A 27,167-nucleotide genomic window follows, 5' to 3' on the forward strand; every position below is an offset into this window, starting at 1 on the left:
ACTAAATACAATTGTGTTTGTGTGTAGTAGTAGGTATGTATATAGTGCTCTCTACTTGTTGCCTTAGATACATATTTCCACTACAAACACCTTAAACGGTTTATTACCCAAAATAAAAATAATGCAACACTGGCTTTCTATTAATGAGGCCTTCATGGTGCTGCTGTTTATGTGCTGTGGCGATGTGAGAAAATATAGCTCTATGACAGAATGCTTAGTGCTGCAAAATGAGATCACTTATGTACTTAACAAGCATCTCACTTGGTGTTTGACTTCTATAAAAGTCACTGTTTTAGGTAGTGGTCTGAGATTTGTGTTTTCCTGTGTCTAAAGGTGTATTACTTTTGTGCTCTGTGCTGTCTTGGATCTGAATTAAGGGTAGCTATACCCAGGGTGCTGGGCTCTCTAGTGCTCCCCTGCCCTTCACTGCTCATGCGCTGGGGAAGCTCTTCACTGTGCATGAGGCGATACTATATTTTTTTCAATACCTGCTCTGTTTAAAGCAGAGGCTTGGAACAAGGGGGTGTCACCCATATGGCGGAATTCACCGGTAGGCGCGGTGTCGTCCTGCTGTGCTTACTGTGTTCTGCTGGCCCTGGCTATACTTTTATTTTATAGATTTCAATGGGAAAAAAACATTGTTTACTAACAACCTATCACCTATCTATAACTACACAACTGGTCTTGTAGTGGGTAGCAGAGAGCCTCTGTGAAGGAATGTACATGCCTAGGTCCCCCTCACCTATATCCACCAGTATTACAGCATCAAGAAACACCATGCACTTGAAGAATGTGAATGTTTTATATTGTTTCACCATCAAATGAGGGACATGGAGAAGTTTGGGGTGGACGCTTGTTACCGTGAGAAGATCCCCAGAAACCATACTGCCAAAACCATAAAACTATATAACATATGTCATATAGTACATTTTTCATATTGTCCCATATTTTCTCAACATTTCCTTTTGCATCTCGCACAATAGTTTATGGGCTCTCATAATTTGTAGTGGTCCATTACAGCAAGCTAGTATCCCATCACATGGCTCTGTAAATGGCTGTAGATTATATCACATAGCAGTATTGAGAGGAATAGGACATATAACTTGGTGGAGAACAGAGGGTCCATGTTTTACAGAATACAGTTGTGAGAACATTTCTCTCTGTCACATTATCAATTCTGAATTACAATCAAAATGCTATTGTCACATAGAAATACAAAGTTATAGTAGTAATAATTAGAAAAAGGAAACTTTTTAAGTCGTACTGAAAGTCATTACTAAAGACTATGACTGCTCTATTGATATGTCTTAATAGCATGAACAGAAAACATAGTAATTGGAAGTTTATGAAATCAGGGGTGAGCTCAATTAGCTAATGCTTTGTTAACAATCAGACATTTATTAATTACATGGTCCAGCATACAATCCTTAAGTCTTCATTTTGTTTAGTTTTTATTTGTAAAATGATCTTTTACTTTTTAACATTTTGGGGCATATTCAATTGTTGGTGTTACACGGAAAAGTAACGCGGCGTACGCACTATTACCGTCATTACGGTAATAGTGCGCGTAATTACCATTATTACGGTACCTTTCACGCTGGATTTCAGAGCTGCGAGTTGAAATCCGGCTTACTTTTAACACTGCGGGAAAATCAAACAATTGAATATGCCCTTTTGAAAGCTATTTGAACATTTTTAAGCTCTGTGTGTCATGTACTAAGCCAAGGTGTATTTTTCTACCACACCAATAGTACTAATATATTCAACTTTATATACCATGACCACCATGTTATTCAACCCCTAACTATTGTATAATAATGAGTTTGGGTGTAATGTAGCACCAAATGCCCAAATTATAATAATGAGTTTGTGTATAATGCTGTCCCACGTACTCCTAACATAATGCAGAGCCCCACCTGATGACCAGTATAGTGAATGCAAAGTTCATCTAGATTCCATTTAATCTGTATAATTAATACACATTTAAGTTGAACAGAAAATTTCATGTGTAGCGCATTTAACTACCATACAACTACCCCTACTGCTCCCCTCATTTTCCCAGTCAACACTGCAATTCACCAGCCTGGTTTACATGTGCCCTTGTCTTAGTAATGCCCATACCGACAGACTAAGAAAGCTGTGGGGCAGGAGTGAACAAAGAGGAAGAAGTGCACATAGTAATAAGCGTCCAGGTTGTGTATCTATAACATACTGAAAATCCCTGGTGGCTGTACTTCAGCTGTTCTAGAATGATCAATATTTTGTAAGTACACAAATAACATGTTTGCCTGCACTTTTCTGCCAGACACCATATAAGACCTAGCAACTGTTTAATACATGTTTAAAGCCATTCATCCGTTACAAGGTGCGGCTGCCAATCAGATAGTCCTAAACTCTAATCAATAAATGTATCATTGAGAGTATAACTTTCCAGCAGGCTACTCCAGACAGGTTATGCTTCCCATGGGTGGACCAGACATGGTATAAGGCACCACCCTCTTCTTTTTAACTGGCCTTTTTGTCTCTTGTCGTATATTCTCTGATTATGCTCAATATACTTTGGCTCATGCAAAATATACAATACACTATTAAAAACAAAATTGTATTCACACAGACAATAGATCAATTGGTTTCAAGTACAAAAACAAAATAAAATCTATGAAGCAAGAATCAACCTTTTGGAAATTCTAAAGGTAATTTAGTTTTATGAGCAGTGAGACTAAGTGTTGCGGCAGTTACTTGCTTCTCATTAAATCGGCAAATACCTTTTGTCACAGGTAATGTATCAGGGCAGCAAACCTTGAAAACATTTATTTTTTTTCTCACATTTTAAAAACTTTTAAATGTTACCTATTTTAATGGCACATAGTTTATTAACTCGGTAGAATCCCCAGATAGATTTAAAATGTCACCTTTTGAAACACCTTTCATAAACTGCTATAATATTTTTCAAATTGAAAGCTCTTAACACTTGTGAAATTTTTCCAGTATAAATCATTTTGCAATATTCATAAGGTGTTGAATTTAAAGCAAATGTAATGATGTGAATGAAGAACATTTAACGGACACAGACCTCATCCACTCTGTTCAGTCTTGCCAACATTTTCATATCCTTCATTTGCTCACAGAGTTTTAGATGAAATCTTTCATCATTTTACCTTTTTGGAATGATGAGTCATTTTATGACCAAGTCTGTTTTTAGTAATTGATGTGTAGCAGACTGCTTCACCACAGAATGTCCTTCTACAGCGATAGGTAACAGAAAGAGCAGTTGTTTCATCACTGAATAACACACCACATAAATGTGTTAATAATTATTGTTATAGGTATTAGAAGTGTATAAGGAATAAGGATATATATCACAAAGGTGCAAGCACTGTCTGCAGGTGCCATCAGCCTATCAGTACTTGTGGAACATAGTGCTTAGACTACTAAATGTGTGTAGGCGAATAGTGCATAAACCCCAAGTTCCAAATTCTAAAATATATGGATGCACTAATCGCTCATGTGAAATAGCATTACAGCCGCTGTGCAGGCTCCATGTGTATTTTGTGGCCTCCTGTCTTGGTGAGCCCCAGGAAAATGCTTACTAAAATGATGCTGATCTGGCCACTTAGTTACACTTGTCCTCTTGAATGATATTTTTATTTTTGCTATGAAGAGCAAGTAGCAATGATACAGTTTCAAAATATTGGACAGTGTAGCCCCATAACAGGGAACTTAAACATTCATTGTTAAGAGTTAAATTTGAGAAATATGATGGACTTATTTGTTGTCCAATTGGTATTACTATGCCCCAATTTCTTTAAAAATGTTTAAGTAAAATAATTTCTGCCAGTATATATATGTGTGTGTGTGTGTATATATATATATATATATATATATATATATAAATATATATATATATATATAAACATATACATATAAAGAGAGAGAGATGCTATACATTAATTAATTGTGAGGCTGACGAGTTTTACCTGGGGGGGGGACAAATGCAAATGGCCCAGGTTTTTGCTCTAGAGCAGAATGAAAAAATGGGAGTGTGGGTATAGGTTTTATATAGCCAATGAAATTTAGGAAAAATTATTATGTCAAACTACAAACAAATACCTTGCATCCCTATCTGAGTAGTATTCAACGCAGAGAGCATCTTAATGACCAAGATACAGTATAAAGAGCACCTTGTTGGCCATTACACAATACAGATAACATTTTGGTGCTCTCTCTACAATGCAGAACATGTGTGTGACTGCTATACAATTCAGAGCATTTGAGCATTTGAATGAACAATATACAAGATAAAGAGCATCTTAGTGACCATTTTTCATTACAAATAACACCTTAATTACTGATATACAATTCAAAGAGCATTATATTGACATCTATAAAATACAGAGAACTCTCTGGTTACCTGGCATTAGGAAAAAGCCAGTGACACCACATGTCAAACAAAATCGCATTTGACATGCGGTGGTAACCAGCGATTGTACTTGTGGTCTGGGATGGAGAGGTGATCAATGGAGTATACTTCAGTGATCTCAATATATTCACTTGCTGCAATCACCAGCAGAACATGGTGAGGTGGGGGGTGCCACGTCATGCCATGCCTGAACGGTGCTTAGCTCTGCATGCGTTCGCCGCTTGTCCACCAGCCCAATAAAAAAAAAAAATTTTGGTACTGCAACTGGCGGCTGCTGATACAGCCTCCTCCCTGCTCCCTTCTCTCTGACTGCCAGGTGTGACATCTTCACATCCTGACAATGTCAGTGAGGAGCTGCGCAGAGCGGAGTCAGAAGAAAAGATGGTCATAAAAAGGGGAATAAAGAAAAAAAGGGGGAACTGTGTAATAAAGGGGAAACAGTATGATGAAGTAGTTACAATGTGATGGTGGAGGGGGCACAGTATGATGATGAAGGAGGGTGTATTGTGATGAAGCGGCAACAGTGTGATAAAAGGCTTAGTGTGATGAAGCGATAATAGTGTGATGGTGGAGGAGGCACAGTGTGATGATGAAGTGGGCACAGTATAATGAAGGAGGGCACAGTGTGATGAAGCACTAACAGTGTGATAAAGGATGGCACAGTGTGATCAATGAGTATCAATATTGTAATGGAGGGGACATTTTATACTCTTCTATTTTTCTCACCAAGCTAATTTGGCAGAAATGTAAAATTGTATAACAGAGAATGCATATTGTTCATTTCTATTATTCATATACCAGACAAGGATGCCTCCGTTCGCCCCTCATTTTCCTCTTGGCTATTGAGCCTCTGGTTGAGTGAATTAGGCAACATCCTCAACTCCCGGTCATTACTTTAGCCGCAACCACTCACAAATTATGTCTGTTTGCAGAGGACATTTTGTTACTAGCCCGGAGCCTGGAGACCTCATTACCAATCCTACATGATTTGCTACATATATTTGGAGGGGCTTCTTACTACAAATTAAACACATCCAAAACAGTTGCCCTCCCTATTAATGTATTGGACAATCACCTGGTGTGTCTGAAAGAGACCTTCCCATACTGTTGGAGAATCTTTTCTATGCCTCATCTAGAGATTATGATTACTCCCCATTTAGACTCCTTGCTTGAGGCTAATTATACTCCTCTATTGATACAATTGAATAATCTAGCAAAATCATGGCAGTGTAACGAGGTCTCCTGGCTGGGCACAATTGCTGTGTTTAAAATGTCTCTCTTACCCAAAATGATGTACCTATTTCGGACGTTGCCTTTTGCTCTGCCCAAGGCCTATAAAGATAAGTTGTGCCGTATACTTAACCTAATACTTAACCTAATACTTAAGTGTGGAAGGGCAAACCACCTAAACTTGCTTATTGTACTATGTCCCGCCCAAAAAAGACAGGAGTTCTAGCCTTACCAGATTTAGTTAAATACGAGGAAGCGGCCATTTTAGCACAGCTACGAGACTGGTCCCTTCCAGGTCTCCATAAACCATGGGTTGACCTGGAGAGAGGCCTTAATTATGCATTCCCATTGGCTGACCTCCTTTGGAACCCTAAATCCTGGAGGCCCTTTCAGTCTGATTTACCCCATCTCACGAGAGATGTTCTCATAATTTGGGAGAGGTCACTCTCCCCACTTCCAATCTCTCCCTCCTGCCTTAGCTAAACTTATACCTAACCTAAGCTTGTCCTTGTGGTATTCTAGGGGTATTACCAATGTTAAAACGGTCCATTCTTTATTACGCTTCTCACATTTGAGAGAGCAGTTTCAGATTCCTAATCAAGATTTTTATAAGTACCTCCAAGTCCAACATTGGCTACCTCGCCTACACATGCAACACCTTTCTTTACAACACCCTCCAGCCCTCCTCTTTGCCAGACTGTCAACCGGAATTAACAAGGCGGCCATCTCCTTTTGGTACACTCACCTAAATTTAAGAAATCAACCAGTGAAAGCCTCCTCTCATCTACTTTAGGAGAGAGATCTTGGCCAGGTATTTGACCCGACTCAATGGGACATTATTTACCAAAATGCCCATCGGATGTCTAAGTGTTTGAATTAAACAGAGATGCTCTACAAATTACTCCATAGTCTCTATATGACTCCAGATAAACTTCATAAGATTTGGCCGTCTCAGACCAGGGCCTGTTGGCGAGAGTGTGGAGAGATAGGGGACATTTTTCATATTTTCTGAATCTGCCCGGTTGTCTGGTCCGAGGTTTTCATCTTAATATCAAAGGTCACTCAAACTCGGGTTCCCAATAATCCGGAAGTGGCACTTTTTTACTTTTTTTTTTTACACTTTTTTCCTCCACAAGTTTTATCAGGAGACATTTTTATAGCTACCCATGCGGTGATAGCCCAAGCGTAGAAATCTCCCACTCTACCACCAATCGCAAAGGTAATTTCTAAGGTTCATTTAAGTTGTGATATGAAAACCTTGGGAGTGCCATATGCTCTACTGCTTCCTCTCCCCCCATCAAATGGTTTGCCTGGAATCAGTATGTTTCCAAAACACCAGACCCTCTGAGTTTCCCTCAAAATTCATCTCCGTAATCCCTAGAGATTGTTTCCCAATGTGTAGTCCTAAGGAGTCTTAATATGTTAATATTTTCTGGTTGTATTGATATGTACTGCCTCCTCTTTCCCTACCTGACTACCCTCTCCCTTCCCCCATATCTCTTATGCTTTACTGTTTATTTTCTGTACCCTGTAATTAAAAACTTTAATAACATTTATTATTGGAAAAAAAAAGATGTGTAAATAGACTTTTGTAACTTATAAACAGAAGAGCTTGTAAAACAAATCACATGAAATGCTGCTATTCATGTTCCCCCAAGTTCCTATGGAAAAGTTATATTTGTTATCCTATCTTACATAATATTTCGAACAGTGTGTTAATTCTTACACTCTGCTGTTTGAACTCTGATTTGACTATATCAGCTATGCTTTCATTGTACGCGGCACTACAGGTGGAGGTAAATAATGAGAATATTGTTTCTAACAGTATAAATGAACAGCTCATATCATCCTTTATGCAGACACACATGACCCTCTCTGTCCCTGGAAAAAGCATTGTAGTCTGAGAATTATTTTGAGTTTTGTGCGTCATACATTACCTTCCAGTTATTTATGTGAATGCATGGTGTACTGCAAAATAGTGGTCTATTGTCTTCCCCACTAAGTGCACACTTAGGGGTAGATTTACTAAACTGCGGGTTTGAAAAAGTGGAGATGTTGCCTCTAGCAACCAATCAGATTCTAACGGTCATTTATTAAGTGCATTCTACAAAATGAGAGCTAGAATCTGATTGGTTGCTATAGGCAACATCTCCACTATTTCAAACTCGCAGTTTAGTAAATATACCCCTTAGGATCATGATTCAAAGTATAGTAGAATTGTTTCTTCTATTCAGATGCTTTTCTGCGATTATTTCACTGTTTGCTGTGAATCCATATTTTGTACTTGTTGGGCCTTTAATGAGATAGTCTTCTGGGCCCCTTACTCTTCTCTCTATACACCTCCTCCCTGGGTGAACTCATCAGCTCCTTCGGCTTCAACTACCACCTTTACGCTGACGACACTCAACTATACCTCTCCTCTCCTGATCTCTCTCCCTCCCTCCCTCCTCTCTAGGGTGTCCGCCTGCCTCTCTGCCATCTCCTCCTGGATGTCCTCTCGATTTCTCAAACTCAACCTCGCCAAAACCGAGCTGATAGTTTTTCCTCCCCCCCATACTTCATCCCCTGTCAACCTCTCCATCACTGTCGACAACTCCTCTATCTCCTCTGTCCCCCAACTTCGCTGCCTTGGTGTCACCCTCGACTCCTCTCTCTCCTTTGGCCCCCATATCCTCTCTCTTGCTAAATCCTGCCGCTTCCAGCTGCGTAACATCGCTCGCATCCGGCCCTTCCTCTCCCAAGATGCCTCTAAATGCCTTATTCACTCTCTGATCATATCCCGCTTGGACTACTGCAACCTCCTCCTTACTGGCCTCCCCCACTCTCATCTCGCTCCCCTTCAGTCTGTACTTAACGCAGCCGCTAGGCTTATCTTCCTTTCTCGCCGCTCCTCTTCTGTCTCCCCCCTCTACCAATCCCTCCACTGGCTCCCCTTCCCCTACAGAACTCTGTTCAAGCTCCTCACTCTTACATACAAGGCCCTCGCCAATGCCACTGCACCCTACATCTCCACACTCCTATCTATTCATGCTCCATCCCGTCCTCTCCGATCTGCCAATGACCGTCGCCTATCTTCCCCCCTCATCACCTCCTCCCACGCGCGTATCCAAGACTTTGCCCGCGCTGCCCCCCTCCACTGGAACAAGCTCCCTCCCTCCATCAGGACTTCCCCTAACCTGTCCAGTTTCAAACGGGCTTTAAAAACCCACCTTTTTCTTAAAGCCTTCCAGTCTCCCACTTAACTACCTACCTTATCCTCTGCCTCTCCCCCTTCTTTCCCCTTCCCTGCCTCCGACCCTCTACTCTCCCTCTCTCCCCTGTGTTTCTCCATCTGTCCAACCCCCCCCCCTTAGATTGTACGCTCCTCTGAGCAGGACCATCTCTCCTCCTGTTTCCACCACTTCTAACTCTGCTCTCCAGCTACTTTGCTCTCCTCCTCGAGGGCCCTCCTCCCCCCTCTGGGGGTCTCCCTGTCTCCCTGTCTTCCGCGCCCTCCTTTTGGGCCCCGTCATTTGCGGATACTCCCCCCACCCTCACTAGCTGTGCATTGAGCTTACTGAGTTACTGTGCTTTATGTTTACTGTACTGTGCTGTCTCACCTTGTATTGTAATTCGTTTTTTTCCCTGTACGGCACCACGGACACCTTGTGGCGCCCTATAAATAAAAATTAATAATAATAATAATAAAATAGTCTATAACTGAGGAAAGTACATGGTCTGTCTTTTTTTCTAATGTCATATATAGGTTTTGTCACTTGAAAATGCATTGATTAATATGCTCTGAACTATGAACTTGGTTCATCTTACACATAATACGAAAGAAGAACCCCGCATTAATTTAGTAATTCCACATGTGAAATGATAAAATATCTTTTACACAGTGAACATCTCTGGACTTTAATAAATCTTAGAGAACTACTTCAAATTTGCTCTCTCTCAGGCCTTTTTTGTGCTATTTACAATATCTTGTGTGCATAAAAATCTTGTTTTTGTGATTTCAGCATTCACACTGGACTAAATTTGAATAAGAAATGACCATTGAGTTATTCCTTCCTCCTTTCTTTTATTTCTTTCATCTTTTTTAACACCCTTTTCTTTCTCCTATAGTGGTGATTCCTCCTCTTCACCAATAAACAGTTCCTGTTCTTCCTCATTTCCTTTATTACCTCTACTTCTTCTTCAACATCCTTTTCTATTTCCATAGGTAGTGTGTTCACCATCTGACCTTCAATTCCCATTTCTACTTTCTCCTTTTCATTAGCTCCTCCTCTTCTCCAATTTCTCTTTCTTTTCCAATCGATGATGTGTACTTTTCTGGACCACTACACATTTTTACTTTCTTCTTTTCTTTTATAACATCTTCCTCTTCTCCAACAATCTATTACAATAGGTAGTGTATCCTCCTTCTGACAATCAAACACTTTTTCCTCTTCCTTATTTCCTTTATTACTCTTATTCTCATTTTCTCCAACATGTTCTGTCTTATCCATAGACTGTGTCTCTGTTGATTGCTTTTAACAAGAGGTAATACAGTAAATTTGTTATCTTATATTCTGTAGTGTATTTGTGTTTTGCATTTTTTAATTAAATTGTATTTTGTTGATGTATTAATAATACATTTATATAAAAAAATGAAATAATACATTAACTTACATCTCATCTATAAAACAACCTGCAAAGAGAAAAGCACACAATGTAATATATACATACACACAGATCAGCCAAAACCACCTGCCTAATATAATTGTGTAGGTCCCCCTCGTGCTGCCAAAACAGCTCTGACCCGTTGAGGCATGGACTGCACAAGACCTCTGAAGGAATCCTCTGGTATCTGGCACCAAAATGTTAGCATCAAATCCTTTAAGTCCTGTAGGTTGCGAGGTGGGGCCTGCATGGCTCAGATTTGTTTTTCCAGCACATTCCACAGATGCTCGATCTGATTGAGATCTGGGGAATATGGAGGCCAAGTCAACCTTGAACTCTTTGTCTTGTTCCTCAAACCATTCCTGAATAATTTTTGCAGTGTGACAGGGCGCATTATCCTTCTGAAAGAGGTAACTGCCAGGGAATACCGTTACCATGAATGGGTATACTTGGTCTGCTATAATGTATAGGTAGGTGGTATGTGTCAAATTAACATCCACATGAATGCCAGAACCCAAGGTTTCCCAGCAAAACATTGCCTAGAGCATCACACTACATTCGCCGCCTTGCCTTCTTCCCATAATGCATCCTGGTGCCATCTCTTTCTCACGTAAATGACCAGCCATCCACATGATGTAAAAGAAAAATATGATTTATCAGACCAGGCCACCTTCTTCCTTTGCGTCACAGTCCAGTTCTGGCGCTCACGCGCCCATTGGAGGTGCTTTCGGTGGTCGACAAGGGTCATCATGGGATCTCCATACTCAGCAAGCTGCGATGTGTGTCCTTTCTGTCATTAACTTTATCAGCAATTTGTGCTCTACTGTGGGATTGGACCAGACGGGCAAGCCTTCGCAATCCCATGCACATCAGTGAGCCTTGTGCAACCATGACCCTGCTGCTGGTTCACCAGTTGTCCTTCCTTGGACAACTTGTGGTAGGTACTAACCACTACATACCGGGCACAACCCCTCAAGATGCTCTGACCCAGTTGTCTAGCCATCACAATTTGGCTATTGTCAAAGTCGCTCAACACCTTTCGCTTGCCTATTTTTCCAATACTGCTGCCAATACTTCAACTTCAAGAACGAACTGTGCACTTAATGCCTAATATATCCCACTCCTTGACAAGTGCCATTGTAATGAGATAATCAATGTTATTCACTTTACTTGTCAGAGGTTTTAATATTGTGGCTGATTTGTGTATATTCTGTAATGTACTTGTGTTTTGTACTTTCGAAAATGATATTGCATTTTGTGCTAATATCAAATTTATAATAAAGAGAAATTAAATAATTCATTAACTTACATCTCATCTGCAAAACATCCTTCAAAGATAAAAACAAACAATGTATTATATATACACATATATAATAAGCATGCACGTGCACACACTCACACTGCTTTCTCTAAATTTATAACACCACTCTTGCTTAACATGAAGTGTATGCTTTGTACTGAGTTATATTGCTATGTATTCTATTTTGTGGTAACTTTATTATAGTACACTCTAGATACAATGACCGTTTTGATCTGCATCCTTAAGATTAAGCCGCCTAGAGGTTGATCAAAACTTCCCTTTACATAACGCCCTTGGCAAGAGTCCACTTAAGTAAAGAATACAGATACTAGAGACTAGCTTGGTGATGAAAGGTGACACATTTTATTGAAATAATTCAAGTAACTGGTGGCTAAGAAAAAGCATGGCCAGATCAGCTACTAGCTATTCTCATAAAAAAATATGGAGCCCAATCACCCCCAGACACTTCTACACCATGAAGCCTCACTCTCCATGGTTTGGCATAGAAGCCCCCTCTTTTTCCAATACAAATTTATCTTTAGCCAAGTTAATTTTGGAACAGAACTTATTAATGCTAGATTCGGCATTGGTGCTTCTCCATGCCTTCCAGGGGATGATGTCAGACCATATTAAATGAGTACCGGGCCAATGATTCAGTATTGTGTTGAAATCAGCCTAAATTTGCACAATAAGCTCCACGCCCTTCAACTTCACCAGATTCCCTCCTAGATGTATAATTAGTACAACAGGAAACCCAAATCTAGTTTTGGCAAATAGGAAGGTTTTAAGCAGGAATGACCATTGCATACCCCTAAACTGTAACCATCTAACTTTTATAGCTCCCAGGAAAATGACTATGTCATAAGCTGTGGAACTCTTGCTGACCCAATACATGGAAGAGTGCCCACAATCCAAAACTTATTGGCATTCCGGGGGTCACCTGTGACATGGAGATATAACACATTGAACTAAACAGACTCCAAAGAAAGACAAAATACATGAAAAACAAGAACCCCATTATACTCAGCAGGCCTGGCATTGGAAAGGAATAAGGATGACCCAACCTCTTAAGGCTTTACTGACTATAAAACCTTTTGTGATATCTGGTCTACCCTGAAATTTTAAAAAGAACAAAACACCTGCCAAAGCCAATCCCATAAATGTTTTGCATCTCCCCAATAAAAACTTGTCTCATACAAAAGCCAAAATGCACTACTCCTATGTTTTAACTTGCATTACTGAAAAATTCCCATACATTCCAGGCTTCCCTATATCTTTTCAAAGTGGCGGTGATCAACCCTTCCCACCAGATTTTCTTAATAATCTGCCAAACATAAGAAGGGAATAGTAAACCCACTCCTTTTGCTGTTGGTACGACTTCCCTATCCCACTAAAGAGTGATAAAGCTTCAGCTATTTTATCAAGATAGAAACATGCTGTGCTTTGAAATGAATAAGACACAGGTGATTTAAAACCAGGTGTCTAGTTATCGCTAGGATTGATGAGGCTCATTATTATTCACCCGAATTACCCTTAAATTATTGCACCAAAAAACAACGCTTCTATCTTTCAAACTATCCCTCCACAATTCAATGGCTACAATAATTGGGAATAATTCTAAAAGCAATTTATTTGTGCTCCCCCCTCTTATGTCAACCAGAAGGCCCCTGATAGATGTGTGAGGGAAATCCAGGAAAAGTGAAAACTGGGCTGGCATACAGGGTAGGAAGACTGGCTAACTAACCATTAGTAGCATAATAAGCATAGCTTTTTTTTTTTTACTAGTGTTTTATATACTTTACAGGACTGGCCAGATCCCAGCCACTCACCTCCCAAGTGAAGTTGGGGAGGATATACAAAATCCAACACTGTAATGCGTTTAAGTTGACTCAACGTTCAACTGATGCTTGACGGCATCATTCACCTAAAACAGTGCTACTCCATCTGTATCTGAAGCCAAGTATATTACTCTGAGTCATATCTATAGGGGTTGGGTACGGAATAATGATACTCATTATTCCGACAGTACTTACCCTGACGTGGAGAGACCGAAGGGCTCCTCCCCCGACCAGCATGCAGGACGACTTCTGTGTATTGCGCCTTGAAGTTATGCTGATCCCTGAAGAAGGCGGCGGCAGCTGATGACAATGTAAGTATTACCCCCTTCACGTCGGGGTAAGTAGTGTCGGGGTAGTCAGCATCGATATGCTGACTACCACCGATCTATAGTTACATTTACAAAGTTTAACTATATTATGCTTAGCATACATTTTAATACTGAGCCATATCTCGTGTCAAGTATGGTATGTTTAGCCATTTTTGGTGCCCAGCATACAAATTTCATGGGTATTGAAAAGTGTAAAATAAAAAACAATGTCATGTTCTATGTGCAGTTGTAGCTGAGATGATAGCTAAACTCCATTACTTCAAAAGTTTCACATCACAAACTATTTTCCATTCAAATAGAGCACTGCAAACTAACTAATTAACTGTCTAATCTCCATCATACTTATAAACTAACCAAATTCCATTACAAAATATAGAATTTCACTTCACAACTATCTGCATACTAAGACAAACCGTCACAAACTATACATATTCCGTTCAAACTCCATTCAACAAGTGGTGTTTGTTGAATGCACTGGCCCTGGACATCGCCCCCTTAATATCAGCACTGTAACTGTCACCCTTTTAAGTGACGACCGTCACAGTGCTGGCTTGTTAGGCTGTCTGCGGTTCTGTCTGAACCTTGTCGAAAATGTTGTGTGTAACTATTTCAGTAAGTTTGCATTTTTTATATGTCGCGATTACTACATTCGGCATTTTCATGTCACTGTCTTGCCAGCATTTACCTACTTGCACTTTCGTACCCCACCCCAAAAATATAGTCACCCACCCCAAAATTTATGTGACTAAACAAATGTAATGGGGGATAATGTTTCTGTTATTTCTTTTATATTTGTTGAACTTTTTTACTCTAGCAATTTTATAGACCAAATATGGTCATGGAACAGCTTTCTTGCTTATGGTCAATAACTAGCTACCCATTTCTAGTAGGGATGTGCACCGGCCACTTTTGGTGTCTCGTGTTTTGTGTTTTGGATTCGGATTTGCTTGAGGTTTTGGGTTCGGACTTGTTTCGCAAAACACCTGACAAAAGGTTTTGGTTCGGATTTAAGGGTTTGGATTCGGATTTATTTTGAAAAAAACATAAAAAGTGCTAAAAACCAGTTTTGTGGGGTTTTTTTTCACTCCTACGCTATTATTAACCTCAATAACATTCAATAACAATCATTTCCACTAATTTCCAGTCTATTCTGAACACCTCACAATATTGTTTTTAGGCCAAAAGGTTGCACCGAGGTAGCTTGAGCACATAATTCCAAAAAAAGAGGTACAAGATGGAATTGTTCTGGGCCCTCCCTCCCACCCCTCGCGAGATTCGACGCGAGACTTGGACGACAGAGCCTCGTTTTCATTTTTTTGCCCGCCGGAAATATCCGAACAGTGCTCGGATCCCATTCGGATCCGCACTGTTCGTGTGGGCTCGGATTAGCGGAATCCGAGCCCGCTCATCTCTAATTTCTAGTCTTTCTTCACCAGGAGATCTATGATATTGGGCTGAAAATGTCTCATTACATGTCTCCTAAACTGTGTATAAACAAATTTTTGATATGTAGCTCATACATAAGACTACTTTATAAAGACATATTTATTATGGATCTAAGTAAAACCATGTGACATCCATGTGGCATAAAGTTTGGTCTTTGCATAGAACATGACCTCATTTTCTTGCTTTAAAAATCTATTCTATTAATTATGTTAATCTACTTGCATTAAACGTTTGAATACTAGGAGAATAGAAAGTCCAGAATACAGATTTCCAATGACAAAATCTAAATAATAAACAATAAAATACTAACCTGCATCCATTGTCAGTTTGACTTTTTTGATCTAGAAGAAAGCAAAAAAGTAAATATGATCACTTTTAGTTTTGGCAATCATTATTTATAGCATAACCAAATTTACAAAGACATTTACAAGTTTGCTGTATATAAAAAGCTAATAACATTAGAACTATTAATACCCTGGATGAGGTTGTAATCATGGGTAGGACTGTTTCCCTATACATGACAGGTTGTGGTGCAGGGCAGCTGCAAATATGTTGTGGGCATTGTTTGATGAGGATGTGGTTTTATATATCCTGTGAAACAGGGAATTTCAGGGAACTATAGATGAATGTTGCCCTTCTGTCCAATATACAATTCAGATCCCCTTTTGATGTCTACTCTACAGTGCAGAGCAGCTTTTTGATGTTTAACACACATTTGATAGCCCCTTGCTGAGTCTTGTACATCCTAGAACCCCCTTTTATGTCCGCATAAAGTGCAGAGTCCTCCTCTGATGTCTAGTGTATAGCAGAGTCCCCTTTGAATATATTTTAATTTAGTTAACCCCCTCACACACCAATATATATCTTTAAATATTAAATTAATCAATTCATGCCAGATGCTGTGCATTCCTTCTTAAGCATTCCGTCCCTATATTATTATTATATTTTTATGTAGTGCCACTATATTATGCAGTGAATTACAGCAAATAATCATTTACATAAGTCCTTGGTCCATTGTAGGTTATAGTCTAACAACCCCCTCCACACACACTCACACACACTCACACACACCCACACACACACTAGTGTTTTTATTGTGAGGACACATGTCTGGAACATGGCGCATAGGGGCACCCCTTTTCTAATGCCCTGTTAACAGGACTATCACGTGGGTATGTGCAGGAGCTGTTTGTCATCAGAGTTACCACTTGAGATTTAAAGTCTGACTTTGCACTGATAAGGACTGCATGATGGGGAAAGTTTCATGTATTTTGGCTGACTGATTACAATCCACATGCCCGCATACACCGACAGCTAGCCATGGAGGTTACAGTCCTGGTCAACCACTTTGTATCATTTCAACAAGTTTGATCCCTCTTTAAATCTGTTATGCGTTTTTTTATGTAGAATTTAACCCCCAACCAGTCCGGGTCTTTCAGTGCTGATGGTTCAGCCATGAGGTATGCAACACAGTCACACTTTCCGGGCACCCGGCATGTTTGAATAAACTTGATCATGTGCTTCTCCACAGCTTGGATCTAATCTCTATCCCAGGTTTTTCTCTGCACTTCTTTACAACCTGAAGGAAGCAGGGCAGATCATTATGACTCTGCGAAATACAGAGAAAGGCAAAGTGCTTTTGCATAATGAAACTGTGTGCTATACTGACATATAGCTTAGGCACTGGTCCTGTGTGGCCGGGTCCCTACACTGTCTCTCTTCTGATCTGGAAGTGTTGACCGAAAGCTTGATCACTTGTGCCTCTATCACGGGGGATTGCTCATCATCCGACCTGGTGCTCAGTAGCTGGACTGGTTCTGAAAAGAAACAGATATGTAAATGACAAAACCATACATCTGACATAAGATTTCCTACTTACCGTCCGGATCAATGTCCATCTTGCCTAAAATATTGCCTTTGAATTCAGCCAGCCTGCCACTCTCAAGAGCCCTTAAAAGTTTGCTGACCTTAGCAAGTTGGAGGGTACCCTCTGGAAGGTGGTAATACTGCCAGTTCACCCTGATGTCATGCCCAAGGAAGTCCGCCAACTGAACCAATTTTGCATCGTTTAAGTTGAGGACTTTTGAAAGAGTGGCAGCTTTTGAATCTTCATGGAAGTCAGCGTGTGGGGATGTTTGGCCTCGCACTCTCAGACAAACAAGCGTATGCAATCGGAGCCTCTGAAGTGACAAGGCAGCTGGTGTGGCAAACATATAGTTATTTTTGTTAGCCACTCCACATTCTTTATGCTACTCTGCGAGAAGTTCCTTTGCTCCTTTCATGGCTGGTGTCAGAAGGATGGGGACTTTTCTCCCTCATTTTCTCTAGATTTCAATCCCCATGAAGTGCCGACAGAGCTTCCTCGGAACGCGTAGGGACAAATCTTCATGGAGATCCCAAATATCTCTCGAGGAGAAAGTCAACAATATCATGGAAAACTTCCCCTTCCCTTCTTCGATTGAACAAGATCAACTGTGCCAGGGTGACTTTTGCAAGCAATGCCCAGTTGTTAAGAGTAGGCTTGCTGCTTTTCATAGAGGTACAAGTGCATCTTTTCACATCTTCAGTGAAAGGTAAGAGCTGAAGCATGTTCCATTTTGACTCTTTAAGAGTTTTCAAGGCCGATGAAATCAACTCATTCCATCTTGCCTTTTAGATCTTCCTGACGTTGCGTGTGTTTTCAACCGCAGCAATGAAGCCCTCCATCATGGCTTGACACTCCACAATGCTTACTGTCTTTTGCAAGCCGCGCCCGACTTTCAGTGCCAGCGAGGATTTCTGAAATGTAGCTGTCTCCTCATCATAGCCAGCTACCAGCATCACAGTGTCTACTACATGCAGAAAATACAATGGGATGACATAGTCACCCATCCTGTCCAAAAGGGTAGCTCTTCTGGCCTGTAACAGTAGCCTACCCATTTCTCTAAGCTTCTGATGGATGTACCCGTGCATATCAACATCTGAACCGACCCGGTTGAAGATATGCTGCTCCATCTGCACGATGCATAGGTAATTTTTGACTGTGAATAAGATTTAATCTGGGGTCATGTCCATCAACAGCTTCCAAAAGCCACCACTGATGTCAGGTGGAACAGGCTGAGCAAAGGAGCCATAATGCCACGTCCTGTCCTTATCACCTCAGCATTGTGCGCAAAGTTGCCTCTATTGCGAAGATGCGCCATTTGCATGCACCTTGATTTTGAGTGTTTGGGGAATTTCATGGCCCAGGCTACCTCAGTCTCATTCCGGTAAACATGCTCCATATGCTGGGCTTTTTTTGAGAGGGGCTTCTCACAATACAGACATTATTGCTTTTTGTTATACGCCTTGGAGCAATTACTGTTTTTGGATAGCATTGGATGGACACCGCAATGACTTTCCGACCTTCCGTGTTTAAAACACTGCTGCCATTAGCTTGAGAATGTTCTAGAATAGAACATATCTCTGGGTACCTGCACTTTGTTCCACCGCGGGTCTATGGGGCATAGCCGCTGGCGTCTGAACCACTCTCCTCTAAAGTGTCAGGGGCATACTCGTCTACACTGCTCTCTGGGCTATAGTCGGAACTTTACACTTTACATTCAGCAGGATCATGTCTTATCCCTGTTTGGTGTAAAAAGGCCAGGAAAAGCTGCTATCTCCTCCTCTTCCTGCTTGTAGTGGAACATATGTATTAATGGTCCACTGACCTCTAGTAGTGGTGTGCACACTCTCCCCTCCACGTCAGACACGCACATTTTTGGTCTGACAAAAGTGACTTATGAGGACATGCCAAATTTTTATGCTGAGTATATCAGCAAGGACCCCTGCATTGAATAGCCTTGGTAACCTCATTTTTTGTCCCCACAGTGTTGGTGTGTAGACAGGTCAAAAGCACCCCCACACACTATTGTTCACCAATTTATTCCTCACTTAAATCTTGTAGAATGTAGAACATTCTGGGGGGAATCCTCTTCTTTCTTTCTGCTTTGTAATCCAATTTGTGCAAATATAGGACTGCTTCGCTGGATTTGACAGAGCATGGGAAAGTTGCTCTATATTGGTTAGTAGTGGTGAGAATCCACTTAGTGTTTCGTCATTAAACATACATTGTATTACTTTATCAATGGAGTTTATTGATAAGATGGCTTATATTTTACATTATACATATGTTTATGCATTTGTCTTGCGTCCAACTCTACACGAGGCCTAGTGTGTTGAGTTTATTGATCCAATAAGTTTCACTTTAAATCTTTGTCCATCTGTGTTTGCTAATTGGCATTTAGTAAAGTGAATGCCATGGTTTTCAACCTTGTTTTTCACATTTCAAATATGCTGTAATGTTCTCATTTTTAGAGGTCTTTTGTTTCTCCAATATATTTTAGTTTGCAATAGCACTCTCTCACATGTCAATCACAAGTGGTGTGTTACAATTCATTAGTGAGTTGATGTCTCTTCTATCCTGGTTAGTAGAATTATTATTATTGTTGTTATTTTATTTTATTTTTTACATCTTTATGACAATATGGAATATCACCCTTTAACCTTTTTTTATTAATCCTCAGGAAGAATCCTCTCTTTAACCTCTTAAAAAAAAACTAGGTGATATGTAAAACTTAAAGGTTTTCAACAGTATTTGCTCAGAAGATGGGATGAGAGAACACAGTCTGGTGGATTTATATATCAATTTTTTTCCTAGAATCATCTTAATATTCTTTTTCAAATGAATTATATTGTGTTATCTTCTTCCTCCTCTGCCAGTTTCTTATTTTTATATATTACCAGAGCCTCTCTTTCTAAACTCTTAGCTTTTTTCAGGAGCAGTGGCTAGGCTTGTTCTTTAAAAATATCTGCTTGCTGGGTGTAGACCCGATCATTTGAACAATTCCTCTGTAAACATATTACTTGTAGAATATTTTTGTTCACTCCTCTGGCTCCCACCACATCTCCGTCCCAAAGTGGTCACTTTGGCCACTCCTTGATCTCATTATCCCTGAAGATATGGGATTGCACCAACAAGCTCTCTGTGCTGTATATGCCTCCTTGTGCCATAATTCCAATCATTGATAACCGAAAATTTAAGCCAGGTGATTTCACCAGTTTTATGGTCCATGGCTGGCATGTGGCTTCAGAGATAAGTATAATTGTAGTCATTAGTTACCCACATTTTCAGACATCCAGACAGAATTTGAAATTCCCAATAAGAATTACTGTCAGAAATCAGTGAAAATACAGTAGCTCCATCAGGATAAACTAGATTGTATATCGATGTAAATATGACTGGTAAGGCTACATAAAATCAATGCAAATACTATAGCCCAGATAGTCTGAGTAGGATGTACACTAATACTGATGCCAGATGTTGGCGAAATTGCGGTCACAGGAGTATTATGCTTCATATGTGGTGGTCCTGCCAGTTAGATTACATATTATTGGTGCACAATACATAGTATCCTTAATGCTATGATGGAGGCATCAATTACAAAAGACTTTCCTGTTGTATTAACCACCTCAAAATCATAACACCTTCTTTGAAAAGATAATGTCACATATTTTGGTAGATACTGAGTGTGTTCTGGCTACGAATTGGAGGAACACTTTGCCTCTCTCCTTGCACCAACGTAAAGACTATATCTGGCATGTATATTGGATATAAAAATTCTACACATCCTTATTGAAATTGCAGGTGTTTGTGATGTAAAGCCTGAAATCAGTCTAAATCATGTCAGACCTTTAATGTGACTTTGCAAACAACCAATTTAAGTGGAAAAACAAATAGACAATTTTTTTGGGAAAAAAAATGTGAAAAAGAAAACCTACAATTATCATGTTACCAGTACAATTTACTTTTGGTTATGCTGGAAGGATTCTAATGAATCTTGAAAGTGCACTGCCCCCCTGAGGGTCCCAGGGAGCAAAACACCACAACCAAGCTCAAAGAGCTCTGGCTGCAGTAGCAGCTGGACTGCAGCTCTGAGAGCTATAAGAATGGTCCATGCTGATTGCTCATGATGGATAAGGAAATCAGCCTGGACTGATTAAAGGGAAATGAGGTTGACCCCCTACCAGCATGTTGTGTAGAAACTGTATTAAATAAGGGGCTTGCAGTCCAAAAAGTATGAAACATCTTCACTAGCTGCTAGTGTTGGTGCATGCAGCACGTAGATTAGTTCACGCAAGCCATCCGCGTAATCTGTACAGCATCAGTGAGACCTGTTGGCCGCACTTACAAGTGTATGTGTTTGTTGTGTCTTTTTTAAAATCCTCCAATCAGTAGCAGCGAACTGAACTACATGACGGTAAGGGACACACTAATGTTGCTATTGTAAAGCCCATTAATATATTTTTTTAAGTTTTAAAAATTATGTCTTTTTAACTCTTACAATCATGACACTCCACAGTGCTTAATACATTATAAGGGAAAAAGACTGATCTCCATAGAACTCACTTAATATCTGCATGAAAATCAAATTTGTGAAATATATGCAAACCTTTGGGTTGCTTCAAGGATAGTATCAACCCTCCCAGTAACAGTGGTAGCTACAGAAAGGAGCTTTTCCAAGTTAATACTGATCAAAACATTTTTGTAATCAACTATGGACCAAGATTGTCAGGATTGGCAATAATCAACATAAACCAAAAATGCTTGCCACAGTTTTTTCCAGTATTAAATCACTGAATGCTAAATAATTGCAAAAGCACTTGTAGTGATGACAAATAAGGACCTGATCTCCAAATTCCTTATTCCTTACAAAGATTTGTTCAGTGAATTATATGCTCAGTCTAAGACACAATCATGTGGTTTATGTATGTAAAGTATAAGAATTTAAGCTAAGGTTTACGTTATGTCTGATTAAATTGTTAAAGTTGTCTAACTGGATATATTCGCTTTAGTGCAATGCCCATATTTTATTTTAATGTTACCTTACATCACTGTATTTTTTTTTAAAGAAATATATTTGTATGTGTTGAATTATTTTAATTTGGATACAGTAAACTTTATTGGTTCTGTTTTAAGTGACAATGTTAGCGGGAAGCTCACACAATTACTTATTTGACTTGTTTGCGTAGGAATCTTGAAATCCTAAAGCAACACCTGAACAGCATTTAAATAGATGGAAGTCGTTACATAGTTAATGTTATAGCTGTTGTAACATGCCCACTGTTACACATACTCCTGCAGAAAAGCAAGGCTGCTGTTCTCCATACTGCAAAGATTTGTGAATTGTTCATTGTAACTATATCATGGACTGGGGAGATTTGTCCCCATACTGGAAAAAAAAGTCACAGCTGTCATTTAATGAGATTGAAGATTACATAATTTTCTCAATAAAGAAAGATATAGTCACTGGTGACTGCATCTCTACATATAAAAATGATATATTTAAATAAAAGTAGCAACAAAAAAAGATCAAGTAGTTCAAACATGAGATTACAAGTGACTACTGTATATGAATGTTCTACTGATGTCAATATTTTGTTAGAAGAAATACCTAAGAAGGCAGATACACACTTATATTTCATGGGCTGACATTCTAACGCTCAGCCAACACACTCACACGATAAACTGTACGCAGGCCAGCAACATACAATAGCAGTAAGTACCCAAGCTTTGTGGTAAGGGTGGACCTGTCAGAAACCAAGATCAGCTCAAAGTGTGACCTCCTCACTAACGCCCACACAAATGTTTTCTAGTTTTAGTTCCATGTGTTGTGTTTTTTCAAAGAATTCTATAGAATCCAGCATACGATGGGAATAATAAGTGGTAAAGAACATATGGCAGTTAAACATTATTCCTAGATGCAGTTTACATGATTTCTGTCATGACATTACTTGTATATTTGCTGACTACAAACAATCACCGAAGTGTAACATCTACTCTTAACTGAATTTTTAGGTTCATTCGGAACAGCGGGCAGAATATGCAACCAGTCATCACGTGGCATGGACAGCTGTGAGGTTATGTGTTGTGGAAGAGGATATGACACTGCCCGCATTAGCAAAATGGTAAAGTGTGAATGTAAATTTCACTGGTGTTGCGCAGTAAGATGCAAAGACTGCCTTGAAACGGTGGATGTGCACACATGTAAGGCAGACAAAGATTTGGGCAGTGAGAAAACATAAGGTCACTTGTGGCCAAGGCACCGCTCCAGCTTTTCTGAAGACACAGAGTACCAGAAAACCAATCTTCATGAAAATCAAAATGGATTGAAAACAGTTGTTCAGTTGCTTAATTAGCCAGTATTAAATTATAATAAATTATATTGTAAATGAATGGTGGCAACAGTCACTGAGATATATATTTGTGTTATAAACTTATTTGACGTGTATAATTTACAGTAAATGTAAGTGTAGTAGAAGAATTTGTATTGTATGTGTTTTTGGACGTCTGTCCGGTGGAAGACAGCATAGTCCATGCTATTAATTTATAAAGCAGTGAATTAATACAGTGGTCTTTTGTGAATGTTTTTCTGTCAAAAAATGTTAATGTTCCAAAACTATACAGTTTATGTTATGCTCCCTAAAACCGAATGTATTCATAGCGCCTGGCATGAAGATGTGCAAATCATTTTAATTCACTAGTCATGTGGCCCCTGCTCTCGTCTCTTTACCTACCTCAGTCTAGTAGAAATATGAGCAATTTGTGCTGTTGTGCTGCAGTACAAATCTAAATGCACTTCAAGTATGTACATTTAATAGTCCTTCACTCTCTCCAAATTATATAAGGATGGATTGGTGTGCAGCTGGTTAGGAGTGCTATTTTCTGAAGCACAACTTCCATTATCACTGACAATATAGTGATATTTCAATGCTTTTGGGGGAAGGGGGGGTTGTTTTTTTGAAAGCTGAGATTAGGGAATAATGCATTGGTTCAATTCCAATTTTTATATACCTTGTACCAATTAAATATCTATTTACTAGTGTCTTTCACTTAATTACATATAAACTATTTAAAAATATTTTATAAGTGATCCCTTGGGGGTTAATTAAAAGTGTAGTGTGATAATGCCTCCATTTGTCATAATCTAAAAAGCATACTAATTGTTATGTTTTGTAAACCTTCAGGGATATGAAGAATACACTTTTTCTGTAGGATTTATACAGCAATATCACAATTATTGTTTTTACTTCCAGTATGATGTACAGTAGGGCATTACCTATTTTATTTTATATATATATATATATATATATATATATATATATATATATATATATATATATATATATATACATACATATACACACACACACACATACACACACCAGTTTATTATTGTAAGTGTTACTATTATACATTTAAATGTTTTTATTCTATTAATAGAATTGTGAATGTATAAATGGAATCTCATTGAAAGTATAGGACACCTCTAAGCACTTTTCATTTTGGCGCAGCATATATTTTGAAGTCCTGCTTTAACTAGTGAGCGCTCTTGTAAACATGTTCTTTCCACCCTATGCAGTGCATTGAAATTTCTCACCCAACAAACCAATGTCTCGTTTATAGGTGTGGGCACATTATGAAGCTAACTTGAATTCACTAAAAGAATGTCCTGAATCCGACCCCCTCTTCCCATCAAGTACAAATTCATATACTAAAGGGGGCATAAAACAGATACAAAGTGCATTTGCCTTGTGGGGTAACATTTTTACAACTTGGTAAATGACATTTACTGTCAGCACTGTTCATATATCTGAACTACTTGCTGATGCTGTAGATGATGTATGATTTGTATTACAGACCAGCAGCATTGCATGTGGACAGCATTAGGAAACGGGAGAAGTTGCAGACCTGTCTGATGTAAATTAGGAGCACAGCAGTCATCAAGGTCAGATTCTGGCATTCAAGTTACATCAGCATGTGGTTTGTTCTCAGACCTAACGTGTGATGTGCTTGAGATTAGACATTGACTGGGCAAGTAATATTGATGTGCGCTCAGGACAGGTTTTTGAAGCAGAATCTAAGAGTAACACCTCCTTCTTCATGTTTACAGAACAGTATGTTGTATAGTGTTTACTTGTGTGTGCCTCTCCTACTCACAGTTCTCCAGTGCAGTGCCTCCACCCAAATCATCTTTAGCAGTTCTGTGGGGATGTGGTTGGGGAATATCAGGGGCAACTTGGGAGACCCCTTTTACCAACACAGTCCTTTCAACAAAATTCTGAGCACACAAGCTAGCTGCAGAAACTACCACAATGCATTTATTAACTGGCAAAAATGATAAACAGTAGTAGCAGCAGTAATTACAAGTAAATGTATATATAATTATTTGCAATCAATAGGGGGCAGCATAAGAGTGTTAACAAACAGTTTGAATAGAGTTTAATAGGTATATAAATATAGCTCTACATATAAGTCACACTTTTCTAATCCGAACACTAACTGAATATAGATGAATGTTCTTACCCGAAGCAGTACTGCACATATATCTGTAGCATACATTGGTGCACTTTTCTTTTGAGTAGTAGCAGGGTAACCTAATATTACTGGAATATAATTTTAATTATGCGAGTCCTAATGCTGGAACCTTTAGCAAACATTTAAAATGTCAGAGGTATCTCTGTGATGAACAAGAAGTAAACTGCAACATCTCTAATTTTCACTCAGAGATGAGTAATTTAAAAGGAGTACTTTCATTTGACAGTTTAAAAAGGTAAATCTCACTCACTGTCTTAATAAAAGGAATGGAGTGTACAAACAATACTTAGCTGCTCAAATGTCATTGAGGGCATCTGACACTGGAATGTTCACTCTAATAGTTTGTTACAATGTACTGTTCTAATCCTTTCTTCATCAAACTGCCTTTTCCTGAGGTAAATATTTGATAAAACACTGTTCACTTGTTATCCAAGTGGTACCTTGTCACATTTTCTCAACACATGACGATGTTGTCACTCTATTGATACAAATCTGGGATCACCACTTCCAGTTACAGACTCTTTGTGCCTCCTCTGATCTGCCAGGCTGCCAATTTTCTCTATATTGAGGACAAAAGTTTGACTTTATGGGGTATATTTACTTAATTGCGAGTTTGAAACCGTGTTGATGTTGCCTATAGCAACCAATCAGATTCTAGTTATTTATTTAGTATATTCTACAAAATGACAGCTAGAATCTGATTGGTTGCTATAGGCAATGTCTCCACTTTTTCAAACCCGCAGCTTGATAAACTTACCCCCCTGTCCCTCATACCCACAGAATAGCTCACTCATGACTCCAACGTTGTCTTCTAAATACTGCCCAGAGCTCACACTCTCTATTCTCTAAGAAGGAGCCTTCCTGTCCTCAGCTCTCTCTCTACCTATCCTCAAGCTAACTCTGTCACAGTTCCTCTCGCACCTGTGCAGTGAGCTTCCCCAGCTGCATACTCGCTGAGGAACACAGTATCTCTCTGCATCCCACATTGTTTCACCCCAGGGGCAAGGGAAGGCTAGATAAGCTTGAAAAGAAAATAATTGAAATATCTGCACCAATGATTAGAACCTGATCCTGGATGCTTTTAAAATAATAATGTTGTAGTCAGAGGACTTGAATCAGATGAACATAGCTAAGTAATAATGCTTAACAACCTTCAAAATCTGAAACCCTTCATTTGTCATCAACAGATCGTAAGATAAAGGTATTCAGATCATGAACACAGATTAAGAGCTTGAATCAAATAAAAAATGACACATATAGTAGAGAAATTAAACAGAGACAAATTGCACCTGAATGAGGATGGTTAGAAGGTTAGAGGAGATGTTAAACTAGGCTTCGGGGTGGGAGGGGCACGCCAGTATTTACGGGACAGACATTGAGAGTAGTAAGGGGGAATTTATCAAGAGTCAAGGGGGTGGGGAAAGGGAAATGTAGCAGCTCAGGAGAGGCACTTGTTAAAGCCAATAAGAAACAGTAATAGCAAAGCAAAAAGGAATACTGAAGGGAAGAAATGGACTTGCAAACAAACACTTAAGTGCAAGAAGCCAGACAGGTAAAATTTACA

At 39.3% G+C, this 27,167-nt stretch overlaps 1 protein-coding gene across 1 annotated transcript in view; it reads left to right on the forward strand.

The window, feature by feature from the left end:
• The window catches only part of WNT2 (Wnt family member 2), a 111,853-nt gene extending 88,126 nt beyond the window's left edge, over positions 1–23,727 (forward strand). Inside the window, exon 5 of the mRNA XM_075208978.1 lies at positions 23,084–23,727. Within this exon, the coding sequence (XP_075065079.1) occupies positions 23,084–23,310 (227 nt within the window). The 3' untranslated portion in view covers positions 23,311–23,727. The remainder of the gene's footprint in view (positions 1–23,083) is intronic.
• Positions 23,728–27,167: the final 3,440 nt, after the last annotated feature.

This window comes from Mixophyes fleayi, chromosome 4, assembly GCF_038048845.1.
Source record: "Mixophyes fleayi isolate aMixFle1 chromosome 4, aMixFle1.hap1, whole genome shotgun sequence".
Classification (NCBI taxonomy): domain Eukaryota; kingdom Metazoa; phylum Chordata; class Amphibia; order Anura; family Limnodynastidae; genus Mixophyes; species Mixophyes fleayi.